The sequence below is a fragment of the Macrobrachium rosenbergii genome, chromosome 50 (assembly GCF_040412425.1).
Source record: "Macrobrachium rosenbergii isolate ZJJX-2024 chromosome 50, ASM4041242v1, whole genome shotgun sequence".
In the NCBI taxonomy this organism is placed as follows: Eukaryota; Metazoa; Arthropoda; class Malacostraca; order Decapoda; family Palaemonidae; genus Macrobrachium; species Macrobrachium rosenbergii.
In genome coordinates, this window is record NC_089790.1 from 6,729,208 (window position 1) to 6,746,564 (window position 17,357).

General features: G+C 35.2%; 1 protein-coding gene across 7 annotated transcripts in view; it reads left to right on the forward strand.

Annotated features, from left to right (window-relative positions):
- The first annotated feature begins 1,564 nt into the window (after nt 1–1,564).
- LOC136832553 (E3 ubiquitin-protein ligase RNF8-like) overlaps nt 1,565–17,357 on the forward strand; it is a 40,328-nt gene continuing 24,535 nt past the window's right edge. For 6 of the 7 annotated variants that reach the window (XR_010851257.1, XM_067093553.1, XM_067093557.1 and 3 more), the window contains exons 1-11: nt 1,620–2,002; nt 3,743–3,859; nt 4,185–4,375; nt 7,002–7,148; nt 7,395–7,503; nt 9,192–9,290; nt 10,330–10,455; nt 11,092–11,307; nt 12,907–13,056; nt 14,640–14,816; nt 16,597–16,801. Coding sequence is in view for 6 of the 7 variants with exons in the window: in XM_067093553.1 (XP_066949654.1) it covers nt 1,919–2,002; nt 3,743–3,859; nt 4,185–4,375; nt 7,002–7,148; nt 7,395–7,503; nt 9,192–9,290; nt 10,330–10,455; nt 11,092–11,307; nt 12,907–13,056; nt 14,640–14,816; nt 16,597–16,801 (1,621 nt within the window). In the remaining variant the exon portion in view is untranslated. Of the gene's footprint in view, nt 2,003–3,742; nt 3,860–4,184; nt 4,376–7,001; nt 7,149–7,394; nt 7,504–9,191; nt 9,291–10,329; nt 10,456–11,091; nt 11,308–12,906; nt 13,057–14,639; nt 14,817–16,596; nt 16,802–17,357 lie in introns of all 7 variants that reach the window. The other variant, XM_067093551.1, reaches the window with a different exon arrangement.

A 17,357-nucleotide genomic window follows, 5' to 3' on the forward strand; every position in this document is an offset into this window, starting at 1 on the left:
TGTTATGTTTGCTCTGATTTTAAAATTTTTCCTTCCTGAAATGCATAATGGAAGTAATTTTGATGAAAATCCGTGGTAATCTCCATTTTGTTATATGCCTTTCTTTCCCTGTTCCTTTTCACAAGAAATATAATGTTTGGGTGGAGTGAATTGAATTTATGGGGAAAGCAAGTTGCTTCCTTTTTCAAAGTTGATAAAATTGCATGAATCATAAATTTAACATAATGCAATTAAACATTAGACAGAAAATTGAAAACATGATCGTCACACTTGTTGAAACGTCGAATCGGACAAATGCTACACCAGAAAATAAATGATGACATTACTGGGATTATAAAAAGGCAAACGAAACAAACTACAATTTATCCGATGCCAAAATCTAAACTTGTGAGGATGGAACATTTTTAATGCTTTGAAAGTTATGAAGGTCAGTATCTCTGAATGCCAGCTTGATATTATCTTTTATGTCCGAAATGCTCTTGAGCAACTAATTAGTCATCTGGAAAGGGTAAATGCTTTACCTGATAGTCAGTCGACTTATACACAATTACATTCTACAGACACTGCCGTATGCTCTATTGTAAATTAGTTATTAGAAATGATGGATAAACGCAAGTGTGGTATTTTGGTGTTGCTCGACCTCAACACTGTTTTTGATGAGTTGCTCATGAACTTCTAAATGATTTACCGTCAGTTGGTATTACTGTAGAAGCTTTTGAGTATGAAAGACTGCCTGTTTGACAGGAAATATTGTACTTGGGCTGGGAACTTATGTCCTCATCTTGTGAAACGTTAAGAAGAGTACCGAAAGGCAAGGTAGCATTAGGTGCCTCGCCCTAACCGCTAAGATAAGTTCCTGCGAAGATAAGAGAATGAAGTAACTTCAAAATGTCAGTCTTTTTGACCAGCGTGATAGTGATGGTGATAATACATGACATAACTAGTTCTAAAAAGAAAAAGGAGAAAATTTGAGGTGGGGGGGGGATGGCGGATTTTGTGGCTGCCTTTTCTGGCTACGTCCCTGAGTCTACCCATCTACATATTTTCTCCAATGTTTCTTGCAGTATTTCTTCTTTCGTTCAAACCTATCCTTTTTAAATATCTTTCCCTATCCATCAATTTACTAATGATTTCTTCTAACTGTTTTACTCACTAGATTTTTCCTAACGTTTTTTGCTAAACAACCTTTACAAAAACCAAGAGTGCCTCTCATATTTTGGTAGTTTGTGATATAGAGATCTTTACTTACTCCTTGGCATGTGGCATGCGACCATAACATACACATACAATATTTAATGGCACTTCGTATTATCTTATGAATGCAATCATCTTCACAATATCAATTCTCGTTTTCCTATGGTGGGACCATTTCTACTGGTTTCTTTAGTTACTTCACATTGTTGTCATTGATGCCACACCAACTCCTTTGCTGTAAAATTTATCAGTATACATTTATTATTTTATTTTTCCTTTAACTTTCATTTAATATCACAATGAACATACTCCCTGATCTCATTATTATACTCTGCCCCAATTTGGCTTGCCCGACGCAAGATGTCAGCCAGTTTTCCGACATTTGCAGGTGAAGGTCACCACCACACAGTACAATAAATCTCTATGATTTGTGCTATCAAGTCTTTTCAAGTTTGAAGAAAAAAAAACAATTACGACAACATAGCTCCATTAGCTCGTCGCCATGATATAACAACAACAATAACCAAGTTCACATTAATGTACCACAAAATTGTTCAGTTTTCCGAAGTGCGTGAAAACTGGACGATTTATTTACGTGCTACGTTTGGCATCGCAGTTCATCCTTATCCGTCAGATCGGTAGTATACGATTCGCGCCATTCATTATTATTACGGAAATGTTTACGTTTTAATATTGCTTCAAACAACGCCGACGAGAGCTTCTAATGGATTCGTTGAAACGGTTTTATTTGAGGAGAGTGCAGGCGAAGGATGACCTCTACCCTATTATCCCTTTTAAGTCGGACAGGGTGAGTTGATGTGTTGTTGTTTCGTGTCTACCGAATGGTTGGGCATAGTCTACCCTAAGCTAATGCCGTAGGTTTATGTCTTATTTGATTAAGATAGTTTTGCGGATAATTCTTACCATGAAAGGCATTGGAAGTTAGTTTAGATCAAATTATCGAAAATAGCAACGGAGAATTGAGGGCGTGCTTCTGCAGCGTAGGGCTAGGCCTAACCTAGGCCTACGCGACCTTTTGATTCTCGGGGAAATTGACCGCTGTTCGTCAAACAGCAGAAGCATATTTTAGGGCTATTGCCAAGTCTAACCTCTGCATATGTATTCTAACCTAACCAAACCTAGAAAACTCCAAATGAATCAGGTCAGGCTAGGAAGGGAATTCTGGTTAGGTCAGGGCACGACACTCTACCCTAAGAAAGGTTAGGGTAATTCTGTATATCAGCTCCGCGACTGTTTTTACCTTTTCAACTGGTTCTTTCTACACTTGTAGGGGCTCTGATACTGGCGGTGCATCTGTTTGTTGTCGGCCAAATGGAATGTCCCTTTGCTGTGTTTAGTACTGGCCCGGGGTGGGTTGGGTACCCGTACGTTAATAGGTTATTGCACTTGCCGGACGGGATGTGAACCGTCCGAAACAGACGTGCCCATGCTCTATCTTGTGAAGATCGCGTATGGAAACTCCTTGTTGGGTGGACTTCAGGGGTTAATTACACTTGAGTGCCAAACATTAAAGGTAAATTCATAATTAGCAACTAAAAAACTGTAGAAAAAGTTGAGTTAGAAGGCAGTTGCCGCCGCGGAGCTACTATATAGTTCTACCCAGTCTTGCCAGTCTGTTTTCTTTTTCGGTCAAGATTAGGCCTACAGACTGGTAGGACAACACTTCCAAAATTACGTTTTATGTAAGCCGATCTGAACGATTTTGTTGTCTTGCACTTTTTTTTTACGATGTATGCTCTTACTACCCTTTGTGAAGTCCGTTACCTAAGCCAAGAATGCAAAGCATCGTGTCAGGGCCATAATTCGGCAGCAGTGACATTATTAATATCATTCCACACAATCTGTATCAAAAATAATATTTTGTCTGCTTTTCGACTTTTTTTTTTTTTTTTTCATCAGTCGAACCAGTTACTACTGTTGTTTTCACGTGGCTCCTCTAACCTATTGAGGGCGCTGTAAATTGAAATAAGTACTGGAATAGGTTTGTGACCGAACTTTGGCTGTTGGGTCCCCACCTGGCATAGATCCCCCTCCCCACCTAATCAAACCTAATTTCACCTTGAATTGGAATAGATTATAGAGTTACAACCTAACCCAACCTAGAATGCCTGGTTCTTACTTGGCGGGGGACTTTGCTTCCCCTGGAATAAACATGTAATGGTCACTTTTGAGGTACAGGGTACTTACTTTACAGAGAATACTATCTTTGACTTATTTGTAGATGGCAGATTCAGCTCCCTCCATCTCCCTAATAACAAAGGGGGCCGGGGAGTAGAACTTTATTATCTTGGGTATTCAGGATAATTTTGTTACTGTTCATCTGATTTTTGTACTTAAATACTTGCTGGAAAGAAATACTTTTTCTTCTGCCACATCTGGAAGTGTCGGCTACCACAGGAAGTCTGACTGATAGTATTGGTTGTATGTGGTAGTATGTTGGAATTTTTTTTTTTAGGTTTTAGGTTTTATGGTTCTCATTTAAGTCTGGAAAACACTGTACATGAGATTTAATAGCTTTACTTTTCAGGTTGTTATTGGTCGTTCCCCAGAGTCAACTTTTAATATACCTGATGGCCTTATATCCAGAAAACATGCTGTGTTTTCTCGTTCCACAACTCCAGACAAGTGGATTGTTAAGAACCTGGTGAGTTTGTCAGGCTGTAAAGTATATTTTTTTTTGTTTGTAGATGTGCTAAAGAGACATGTAAAGGAATTTTATTATTTCTGAAATAGTTGACAAGATGCCTGAAATAGTTGACAAGATGACTTGATATTGGGTTATTTCCTATTAGTATTGTAAATGATCCTGCAGCTCTTGAATCAGAAGAACATACCTACTTTGTGGTAATGTATGATAAGAAGTTTGTATGTATCAAGGAAAAATAATTTTGTTTTTTTCAACTATCATAGATGATTACATGTTATTTTACTTTGGTAGTAAGCAGTTTGTGAATCTTCTTTCTTTTCAGTCTCTCAATGGAGTTTTTGTTAATAGTCAACTGGTACCAAAAGAGGAAGAGAAAGAGGTAACAGTGGGTGATATTATTCAGTTTGGGAGGCCTGCCAATTTCGTGTATCGGTTAGGGATGAAGATAATAGGAGCCTCACGTGGGGGATCTACTTCACAGGACTCAAAGCGATTAAAATTAGGAGACTGTGGGTAAGTGTTATCAAAGCATTTAGGGTGTTTTTAGGGAAGTGAAATACTGTACAATGATTTACTACATTTTTATTTTCATTTTTATTGGAGATAGCTTTGAATTTCCATATTGTGTCTTGTTTGTTTGACAGCAGATCCACCAGAGTACTTACAAAAGTCCACATTCTTGCGTGGTGAATTCCCCCGGTCACTTGAATCCTTCCAAAGAAGGTGACAGTAGACAGGTACATGTGCCATGCACTGTAGGATCCCTGGATGCCCAGCTGTCAGCTGATATTTCCCATGTGTCTGCCATTGAGCTGACTTTTCACAACTTTCCCCAAATTCGTTTTTTTTTTTTTTTTTTTTTTTTTTTTTCCAGTGTGGGCATTATAAAACTTCTCTTCCACCTTCGACCACTTTTTCCATTATAAAATCTGTGATCAGGGCAAACAGCAGATTTAATAATATTTCCTTCTAGCACCCTACTAATTACTGTAAATTCACTTGACGAGACGTTCAACTTAAACTTTGTATCCACTTTGCTCATGGGTAATTTCAGTTAGCTTTACATATTTAAAGGAAATGCCTTAGTAGCACAAGACCTTCCATGGCATTGATCTTTATATGCTGACAAGTGCCTTCATGTAATTAACAAAATGCATCAAAAGTGGATTTATTGTATGTATACACTGCTGCATGATGTTTTCATGGACATCTCTCTCCTCTGACGAGTGATGAAAACTCCTGTGGCACTCCATGGGACCTAATGACAGTGGGTAGAAGGGCTTTATCTTTTCATGAGGTTGCCTGTGACCAATCCCAACTTTCCATTCCACTCGTGCTTGTCTGAATGTTCAGAATTCAGGACTGTTCAAGGTCATGTACTGTCCATTTGGGAAATAGTAGAAAGCTTGCTTTTTCACTTAAGCCAGTCAAGAGTTGTTGCTGGGCAAAGATAGATGACAAAGAGTGTATCTTTTTTGGTTTACCTTGATGCTTCCCTAGTCATTCAGTGCCTGGGACGGTTTGTTCTGACCACTTGTTATCACAGTTTTCTGAACAGGTAATGGGTCTGATTGGTACCTTCTCCCCCTCTTCCCCCCGCCCTCGCTTTGGTGGAGGATCCTTCTCTGTAAGGTCTGAGAGTCCCTTTTGCTGAATTACATCAGGCAGTGAGGTCCTAGTGCTCATCATTGACCATAATGCCATTGAAGTGACCAGTGGTCTTCCGCAGTACGTGGTGTCTCCATCAAGCTTACAAGGGTCTTGACTCGAAGGCTACTCAATCCTTTGAGCAGCTCTGGTCCTGCTTACATTGTGGGGTTTTTGGGGAGAGGGATGATGCTGATGACCTGCCCTCCAGATCAGAGAGTTTTCTCTCCTCTTGACTGCTCCTGCAAGCTGCATTCTCCTCTTACTTTTGCATGGGGGCTGCTGCTGTGGTAGTGACAAGCTATTGCCTTTTTGGGACTTTCAGTTTTGGCCCATTTTCTTGGTTATACATTACCATTTTGACTTCTAAAGGAATGCTGACCTTACATGGACTTTCGAGCAGGGACTGTTTACTTTGGTTGGTGACTGATTGACTTGGCTTGAGGAAGATGGTTGCTCACTTCCCTTGGATTTTGCTGTAGAAGACTTCTTAGGAGGAATCGTAGCCTACAAAACATGTTTTGCCTCTATTCTGAAATTTATATGCAATTGGTTGGGGATGGGCTGACACTGTTGGAGTATTATTGCATGAAATCGTGAAAGGTACATGACTCACTTTCCCTTCAGTACTTCATTGCCAGGCTTTTTAGCTTTCACTTACAATGTATTCTTCCTAGAGCATCTGTAGGCAAATGCAGAGGTGCCACTATCCTTGTGACTTGTTTTCATTCCTTATCACCTATGTGCAGGAGGTTCTTACATGCTCACCCAACTTTTTCTCCAGTGCCTCTCACCCGTGTTGTTTTGGTGCAGAGTATGGCATCATCGGCTAGTTTACAGATAACAGGACTATCTGGTGAAGGAGAAATTTCAGCTTCTTCTTCCTCTGTGGGGGACCTGGAACAATCTCTTTGTAACCCTGCTAACAGACTCCTTGAAGACACTGCCATCTTTGCAATAAAATGTTCTTATAGAGAAACCAGTGCCAGTGTACTCAACTTTACCATAGGCTTTGGGATGTTTATCATCCAGATATACTCAGGAAGAAAGGTAGTAATTACCCACTAAGTTACTTCTTACTGTACACAAGGCACTTGTGCATATCTAGGAAAAATGTAGTTTTCTTGAAAAACATGTTATTTTGAAATGCACAACAAGGTCTTTCATACAACCCAATAAATCAGTGAAAATCATCCTCCAATCTTATAAACCTTGCTGCCTCACAAAGTTTTCATGAAAAGTGAGAAAAGTGATTGAGACTTATTTAGGGCACAGGAGGTGTATGTTAGTGGAACTAAATTCTGTCAGACAGATTGAAGACTAGTGAACCATGTGTATACTGTACCTATGAAGTTAGGTATACTGTACATATGTGATTAATCGGTTTTTAAGAAACATTTTTGTGGTATACATCTATATTTTCGTTCAGGAATCTTCAGTGTGTCCCTAATGTTTTAAAATTGATGAATGAAAATTTTGTTTCTGATTTCAGAAGCGATTCCCAAGAGGAGTTAACTCAGGAACATGCATCATTGGAAAAAAGACTTCAGGAGTGTGATGCATTGAAAGCAAGATTGCAGGAAGAACAAGATTCAATGCAGAGCTCTATTCGTCAGCAGCGGGAAGCACTTGAACAAAAGTAAGATTTTAAAAAGTGTTGTCATCATGGTCACTAGCCCTTTGTTTATATATATCTTATAGAGTTTTTTTTAACTTGAAGTGGTTATTATTTTCAGTTTAGATGGCTGGAGTGAGAGAATTACTACTTACTAAACTTATATGAAAAGATTAATTTAAAAAAATTATGATTTATACCTCTCAGATTTATAGACAAGCAGAATATAAGTGGATATTTTAGTTTTAAATGAACTTCGTAAATTTCTAGGTATAAGGAGGATAGAGATGTGCTGGAACGAAAATATTCAGCAGGTGCTCTAGCACAACAGTTTGTGCTTGAAGAAAAGGAGGCTTTAGCTCAAGAGCTCGAAAATCAGGTAATTTAACAAAGCTTTTTTATTGTTTAATTTAGGACCCAAAGTACTGTAATTTATATCATGTATTCATTTTCTCAATATTGAAAGTTGGTATGATGCTGCCAGTTTGAGAAATGTTCTTTTACCTAAATACAAATCATTATGTGATATGAACAGGTTTATTCCAATAGCAATGGCAATTATTTGATATCACAGGTGAGTTTAATAGAAGTTGGGAACAGTTCCTCGTTGTGATAACACTATAACCTTGTCACATTAGTGTTTCTACTATGGTTGTTTATGCCCTTTCATATTTATCTTTGAATTCATCTTAGTAAATGAAAGCATAATCTTTTTTGATCAAGTCTTTAGATTGATTAAATGTTACTGTCTTTGTTTGCTGGTGGTATGTTAAAAGTGACAAAAGTGAAATGAGCAGATGAAAATCTTTTTATAATATATATTTATATATACAGTAGATAAAAGAATTCATGATACTCTAAAATTGAAGTTCACACTTTTCCCAATTTAATCTAGTTAGAAAATGAACATTAGCAGTCAGTAACCTTAAGGAATAGGATAATTAGAGTATATGCATTATTTTGCTATTTTTTTTTACAGCATGATACTCTAAAATTGAAGTTCACACTTTTCCCAATTTAATCTAGTTAGAAAATGAACATTAGCAGTCAGTAACCTTAAGGAATAGGATAATTAGAGTATATGCATTATTTTGCTATTTTTTTCACATCCGTAGCTGTTTAAAGGTATCAGGTCGAAGATGGAAAAACGACTTGTTGCACAAAAAGTTTACGTTATATCTTTGACACTGATCTCTGTTGATAAGCCCATATATCTTATACTGAGAATATTTAATGGAAAAAGTATCTTATACATTGATTGCTGATATATACTGGTAATAGGTTGTGAACCTTGCAGACTCCTAGGTTACTCATTCAGCTGAAGGAGAAAAAAATTTCACAAGTCCTGTAGTTCCCCACAGGTTAACTGAATCACTTTTTGTTTGTCAGCCACTTTTCAATGGCCCCAAGAGAGTCCCAAACTTGGAACATTTCAGGAGTAGTCTCATTTCCTTTCATTTTTATTTCTTATTTCTAATTGTGTAATTTTCATGGAATAGTGCAATGGTAGTAATGAAAATAAGATTTTCATTGCATCCTTAACTCTTGGCTATAAATAGTTAGGATTAGAGATAGTTTTGTAAAGTTTCTGTCTGTTAAAACTGTACAGTATTTTATTTAATTTTTTTTTTTGTTATCAACCATAATTATTTGAAAAATTCATTACGATTGTAATTGTTTTATGAATGTCACCATGAAGTGTTAATGTTTTTTGCTACAAGCTGATAACCAATCATGTCTTACCAACAGAATTTGTTACCTTTCATTTAGTTTAAGATAAGTGTCAAGCATGTATTATAAAGTGTTTATGAGTACTCTTGCAAATCTTGGGACTATTTGTGTGTGGTTAATGGGCTCATCAATTAACTACATCAATTTCATATATATCTGTATATTTCATACTGCTTTTCATACAGGTATATTTTACCAGTTTTGTGCAGAATGGATGGTTATAGCAGAAGCCTTAATGTAATGACTGCATTAATAATCACTGTCCGAATTTGTTTTTAACATAGGTCCTAGCGTATACTGTATTTGATAATTATTGAAGAACACTTATTTTCTAAGGTCAGGGCACTGCAGACTCAATTAGACAAGCAGCAACACACCCTGGAGGAAAGATTGAAAAAAGAGGAGAAAGAGAGACATAAAATCAGTCAAGAGAAGGTTAGTCCGAGTAGATTAAATCCTCCTTACATTTTTAAACATCAGAGCTATATCAGACAATATGAAGCTTTTAACAACCATAAAGGAATTCCATATTCAACTGGCAGGGTGCAGCTGCCAGTTGAACGTTGAATTACCTAACAACACCCAGACTATTGCTTCTGTGATAGGTCATTATCCTCTTGCCTCCCTTTTTAAACTCTACCTAGAAAAACTCCCCACTTTCCATTCTGTTCTCACTGAGGAGGAACACGGTATAGGTGTTTGAAAAATCTCTGTCCAAAGTTTTTAATTGTTACCTTTTACCAATAATACTGTTTTATTATTGATATAATTGTGGATTTTTAAACCATAATTTAATCATGGCATTGTGAATTGTGTTTTAATTAGTCAGACAACTTGGAACATGACTCTCTGGCCTCTAGACACTCAAACTAATGTGTAAAAAAATTGATTTTGTTTTCTAAAAATTGCATTTTAAGCAGTTTAGTCATATGGGATTGCACTAAATGTTAGGGAGTTATTTTTCATAGGTTCTGTGAAACTACTTCAAATTTACATAGTCATCTCTATAGGCCATTGGTTACTAGATAATCCATGAGTTTTTGAGGCACTAAGATTCATGTCATCTGTGAGTGATGAATTAGTAGCATAATATTTGATTCTTAGTTTTTGCAGAAGATTTTAGAATAACTTTCTCTCCCATAGAAACCATGAATTAAATTGCAATAGAAAAGATTGTATTTTACTTTTGGTGTATAATCACTATTGTTTCTTTGTAGAATTCTGTATATCCTGTTTTTTTTATACAAATGTATTTATGTTAACTGTTGAAATGGTTGTCACATAAGTTGCCATAAGTTTTTATTTTTCATCATAGTTTTTGCACAAAAATGATTTCTTAAACTAGTTGATTGTTTGATTCTGTGCCTGTTTTGACGCTCATTCAAACTGAATTTCAACTTGCAATTTGAACTTTGTTCTTGCCTTGCATGTTATTGGGTGTACATTCATATCTCAGTGATATTTCATTCGTTAGGAGGAAGTCTTGAAAAGATTAGAGGAAGAGAAAACGAAATTGGAGAAGAAAATGCAACAGGAACGAAAAGATTTGCAGGACCAGCTGAAAGTTACAGAAAGTTATCAAGAACAGCTACAGAAACAGGTAATATTGTTTCTGTTTGGTATTTTTATGATGAATTTTTCAAGATATTTGCCATAAATGTGTTTGTTTATGTACGCACTATAATTTTTCATTGTGTTTTCATGGCCTTGGATAGCTGGGAAGTTCATTTCTCAGAAAAAACAGATCTTTATAGTTGGAAGTCCACCATTTTGAATTAGCTAAATGACATAATGGTTAGGGTTGAAAGTACAGAATTGTTTCTGCCTAATGATGAGAGGAGCATATTGAGACCTAATACAGTATAGGTATTATACAAGTATATCTGTGTATTTGTGTAGTGGAACATCAAGATTTTAATTTTTTATTAAAATTGTAAACCAAGGAATCTTTTGTTTCATTTTTTTTGTGTGAAGGGTTTATTGATTTTTGATCTGTGTACATTATATTGTGACCAGTGCATTTATTAGTATATTTTACTAGTTAATAGCAGCCAATTTTTTTTTGGGGGGGGTGACCTACAGCACCACTATGCCTGGAGTTTAGGTTTCCACTTTATATATCATAATTTATTGGAAGCTTCTTTTTTTCATTATTTACTGTACTACAGGCCTAGAATGATGAATGATGATTATTGCATATATAAAGTCTATGTTACTAAAGTATCATTGTTCGCAGGTAGAAGAAAAAGAATCTTTGATACAGGCTAAAGAAGCAGAACAGCTAAGGGCAAATGAAGAAAAACAACAACTAAAAGACCAGCTTGCCAAAGAGAAGCAAGCCCTACAGGAGGAATTGGAAAATGTCAGACAGGCTTTAGAAGAGAAAAATAGGAAATATTCAGACCTTCATTCTGAGTTGAAAGGCAAGGAGGAAGAAATGTTGGACAGAATGGTATGCATAAGAATTGTTCAGAATTTTGTATTTTAAAAATTTAGGAAAATGATAAGATAGTAAAATTGAGATGGTTGTTCTTTATGTGTCGTGTTTGAAATTTGATGGTAGTAATTTGAAGACTATTCATATATTTAACAAAAAAGAGAAGTATCTTAGCATAGGTAAGAGGGATGTATGAAGCAGTGTTTGTAATAGATAGAATGATAGGGAGACCATATGAGAATGGGTTTGGTGTTGGACAGAGGAAGTGAAAGATCAAAGAATGGAGTTGAGGTGAATGATAATGAATGATGGAAACATGAGAGGTAGATACAGGTACATGCCAGTGACCAGAGATTCAAAAAATATTCCGTTTAGTTATTGAGGAAAGATCTGCGTGATCAGATCTGCAAACCCGAAAGCCATGAAATTTGAGGGCCAACTGTGGGCTCAAAGTTATTGATAGAGTCAGTTATAAGGAAAAAAGTTAAGTGTAGTACTTTTGTCTGTCAGTCCAAAATTACCATATTTATGACGTACAAGGCAGCCTCTCTAATTTCAGAAGGGAATATTAAGAGAAAAAGGTGTTTGTGTTTACAAATAATCATTTATTGTTATTGAAACATACTGCAGCTATAGTATGGTAGAAAAAAACGTGGACAAAGCATGCAACTAGGACAGCATGAGAAATGGTTTTTTAATAATAACCATCTGTAATTTACAAGAGAAAACAAGAGCAGCTTAGGTATAGGAGAAAACAATTTATAACCCCCCCATTATCTCTTCTGCTTTTAATGAATAATTGACGATGATAATGAATTTGTGTGCTTAAATTTGTAATCAAAAGAAAACAAAAAAAAAGGAATTCGTGCATTGCCAAATGTCTCATTGTTATTATTAAAAGTTTTGATTTGGTAGAGCCTTCTCAAGTGGAATCTATAAAAAAATAAATTTATTCATTTAAAGTTAATATGGAAAACATACTTGACTTCGCACATTTTCATTAATAACAATCATTTTCTTAAAAACAGAAGAGATATGGCAATTTTTGCAGTCAGGAAGCTGTAAACTGTATGGCGCTGCCCTCATGGCCACTTAACAAACTAAAGGGTGCTGATTCAAAATTGAGCCGAATCACGGAAGTGTTCCCAGACAAAAGACTGCCGGTTTTAAGAGGTTCAACTGTAATAATAATAAAAATGGTAGTAGTAATAGTGGTGATGTTTGAGTAAATACTGCTAATATTACAGTATTGTGGAGCTTGGCTAGGTATAAGTATTGCTAGTCTATGGCATCTGGGTAAGCATTAGCTTACTAGAAACTTCAACTTTGCATTAAAACCCCAGTGTATATTTCAAGCCATTTTTGTGGGATGGGTCCTTTATACCATCAAATATGGCATTATTTTTTTTTATGAACTGGTGAAATATGTGATAGTATTTTATCAGTTGATTACACTTATATATGTATGAGGTTGTGTTGATTTCATCTTTTCAGTAATTTAGTCCTCCAGTCAGCATATCGACCGGTATGAATATTAAGCATAAAGGATAGCTTATGTTTATCTATTAATTTTAGTGTTTATATTTTTTTCAAATATTTAATTATGATTTACAGATGTCATTGGAAAGTGGAGTTCAAGAAAGAGTTTATGCTGAAGTGGAGAAGTCCTCAGCCTTGGCAAGAAAGCAATTAGATGACCTAATTAAGGACAAAACAGAACTTGAAGAAAAGTTGAAACAGGCACAAGAGCATGACAAAGAAGAGGCAGGTGTAACTGTTATATGTTTTAGGCCAGCCCTGTTAGAACTAAGAAGTGCTACTCAGTGTTGTAGATATTAATAATTATTTTTATTTTAAATTGCTATTAGTGGGTAGTAGACCTGGAATGTGTTTTGGTTTTAAGTCAGGGTTTGTCATCTGAAGCTGCGGTACTATGTGTATCTCACCTTTTTTAGGTAAGAAATATACTGTAGCACCATTTATAATGTGACGTATCCATTTCATGATAATGCGCCGGGTTGTCTAATGAAACCACTGAGTCACGTTGCTAGACTCTTGGGGCTTGCTAAAAGAATTACCGTAGTTCTTAAAATAGACAGTGATGCATTTCTGCCACCCAAGCCCAGATCTTTGTGACAAGATTAATCTGGGAAGCACGCCTCAATTTTAAAGGTTTTACTGCATACAATTGAAGTTGAATCAGACATTGGTTGCTTCAAAGGTAACCTAGGGCTCCATAGGTAATTCGTCAGCACCTAAATTGAGAAGGAAAAGCAACACTGGAAGGAGAAAAAGATGGAGTAGACTTTTGGCTGGCCCTAATGAATTGTGTACGTAATCTATTGGCTTGTTTTGTCATCCGATACTTCACAAAATTACTCATCGTCTTATCAGACCACTTGTTATTTTCTTGACAATGAGAAGAAAAAGCCCACTCATGTCCCTACAGGTAGGCTAATACACACACTGTGACCTTAATGCTCAACCATTATTGTATTTTTTAAAGTAATAATTACATAAATTACATAAAAAAACTGAAACATTTTAAACATCAGTACTACACTATTAAGATTTTACTGTAAACTTGGTTTCATGAGAAGAGGATCCTAGAGTAGTGATATTTAACTTAGATCAGGGTTGTGAAAGGAATCCCTTCTTTAATGAAGAAATTTCCCAGCCAGAGACAAAACATTACTAGAAGAGGAGAGGTGATAATTTTCTCAAAAAAATTAAGATGACCCCACAAAACATTTGAAAGTTATTATTGAAAAGTGGAAATAATAGGAATCTTGTACATAGAGTAATAGTGAATGGGCAAGTGTGAATAAACATAACCACAGAATTACGTCAATGATTATATTACGCAAGCCAGAACACACAATAATAGAAAAGAACAGAATAGGAAATGGTTGATGAAAAATGATAGCAAAACAAAGGTGATGATGACACCATTTAGTTACATAAATGATTGAGTAATTGATGGGTCATTGGAGGAATGGGTGTGACAGTGAAGGCATCTTGATCTTCATTCATACTAATTGGGGTGACTGGGATCTGATGCGCTGAGGAGAGACTGCTTAATTAATGAGGTTGTAATGAAGAGACAACTTTTTTTTTTTATACTTTTTATGCAATTTATGTAGCACAAAGTTCCTGTTTTGTATATATTTAGTGTTTATTAGTCACATCCTACAGTTTTGATGTAAAAATTATTTTCTCCATGGTTGGCCTAAAATATACCTTTGAATCTTTGATGTTACTTTTAATAGGTATTGATGTTGATATTGTAAATAGAATAATGACTTTGGATAATGTAACCAAAATATTATTGGGGTTTTTCTTTGCAGCTCAGTAATTTACAGGAGGCATTAAGCACTGTGGAAGCCCAAAAACTCTCTCTAGAACAAGAGCTAGCTTATAGTGCATTAGCATCAGACAATGCAAGAAAAGAGGTTGTAGACACTGTAGCTGATGTGTTGGAGAACGAGCTGCAGTGTCCTATTTGCAATGAGCTCTTCATAAGTGTAAGTACTTTTTGTTTTACAATTTTTGAAGGAATTGATTCTTCAAAATATAACCATGAGGCATTTTTTTATTGTATTTTTTTATATTAGATTTATTATTAGGTTGTTTTTCTTATTCTGTAAATAACCAGTTGTTAACCCTTTGAGTGCATCAGTGTGCTTAAGGAATTTTTCCCCTGGGTGCTTCAGTTGGTTTCATATGACTTTTGTGATAAGAAAAGCCCTTATATTTTCCACATCTAATGGTAATTTATTTGAAAAAGTGATTAAAGTACTAAAAAATGCCAAGTTTATTTTTAAAAATTGTGAAATATTGCCTAAAAACTTCAAAAAATTGTAAGTAGAGTAATATACATAATTCTTGACCTAGCATTATTTTGGGGAGCTAAATATAAAGAAAATGCATGCAGATTAATTTTGTAACCATACATGGACGAATAACTAAATGCAAAAATGGTTTTTGAGATGGTAAAATATGTACCTTTTACATCAAAATATTTTGATATTTTTGCATGCATTGTTAGAGGAAAGGTTGGAAATGAATATGTAGAATAGCTTTTTTACAATGTAACTTATCGTGTAAAGTAAAAGTTCTTTATATTATGTAAACACAAGAATGAAATTGAAACATAACTGAGAGCATTATATAGAAAATAAAAGAATTTCTCTTATATACTTACGCCTATGAAAATCATATACAATTGAAATAAAAATTGTAATTTAGAAAAATCTAAGCAAAAATTCAATTAACTACTATTTCTGCTGAGCTTAGTACACTCAGGGTTTTATGTATGGTACTTGCTTACAATATGGTATATTTTGAGGCATGGCAAAATACACATAGATGGCTTCTTAGGACAAGTTTCACAATGAAATGTTGTTTGTCTTCCTGTGCACTGCCCTTCTTTCTTAAGTAATAACTACTTCTGTTACTACAAACAAAGCAGTCAGGCTTGTGATTTTTGTCTGCAAATCGAGGAAAGAAAGGCCTGCCTTATGAGTTTGTTTGATAAGTGATTCCAGTTTCCTTTTACCAATCAGTGTCCTTATTGAATATCCTTCTAGCAACCCATTTACTACCTGTTCCATAATTTCCTCTTTACTTGGTTTTTTACTAGGATTTTGGATATCATAATCTATTTTTGCATCTACCAAAATTATAATAACACATATTTACATAACATTTACACCATTTTAGCCACTACAGTGTAAATAATTTAGAAATTATAGTATGTATTTTATACAGGAGAATGTTGGTAGGTTATGTATACACTTTATATATCCTGTAATATAGTTTATAACACCATTTCATGGTAGATATTTGAATTTACTCATTTTCCACTTGTGTAGGGGATTCTGGAACCAAAACCTTTTGTCTAGTCAAACCATATAATAATAACAACAGCAGTGACTAAGGTTTCATGACATATCAATGACCAATGTAAGACACTTGATCAGCCATGATTTGGTGTTGACTTAGGTCAGTTGATGTACAGTCATTTGTTGACACTTTATATGGCTAATTAATATACTGTAACTAAAGTTAGGTATATGATTCTGTCTTTTTAGAAAAACAGGGATCAGAGAGACATATAGGTGTAATTCTTTCTGGTCAGTCTGTCTCTTTTTTAGAGCTATTCTGGAAAAAGTTGATGAAATGTAGTTGATAGTCCATAATGTTTTAAATTGAATTTAGTATACTGAAGAACTGCATTTAAATTCTCTTTATTCTGCAATTGAAATCATGCCCACTTTCAGCACTGATGTCTCTTTATTTCAGGCAATGATGTTGGGATGTGGTCATACATTCTGTAAGTACTGTATAGGACAGTGGAAGAAAAACAAAAAGGAGTGCCCAAATTGTAGGGGACACATAACTTCGGAAACGAGGTCTCTAGTAATAGATAATTTCATAGATAAAATTGTCCCTACTCTATCAGAAGAATTGCAGAAGAGGAGAAGCGAAATAGTAGCAGAAAGAGCAAGTAAGTCATTGAGGTTTCTTCTTGGTATTCTGATTCCTTTTTTATATTGTACAGTCCATTCACCCCTGACGTGGATTTTTATAATGCAGTTCACCAGTAGCACATGACTAAAGTGTACTATTGCGTGATTGTTGGTAATGTGGGTCAAATTTAAATGAAGCCACCATTAGTAGTTAACACTCAAGAGACTTTTGTAAATGACTGCAAGAGTTTATTAACAGTAAGAGCAGTGACAGTTTAATCTGAATGGGTATTTTTTCACTTAAAACCCAATAATTATATGGAGCCCAAATCACAGTTGTGATGTTCCCAGACATACCAGCTCCAAGGTTTTATAACTAAAAAAGTAGAGGAGTTAAAAGTGACTCCAGGCATGGACATCTGTGAACCATTGGTTAAAAAAAACTACTTAGTTCTTTTCAGTTGCATATCTCATAAGCTTTGCTACTTCAGTTTGGAATTATTTTATTTTTATTTGTATTAGTTTATTTATTCTTTTTTCCTCTTTTTTTCCCTATAAGTGAGCAAATAATAGTTACTCACAGGTTGTTTCTAT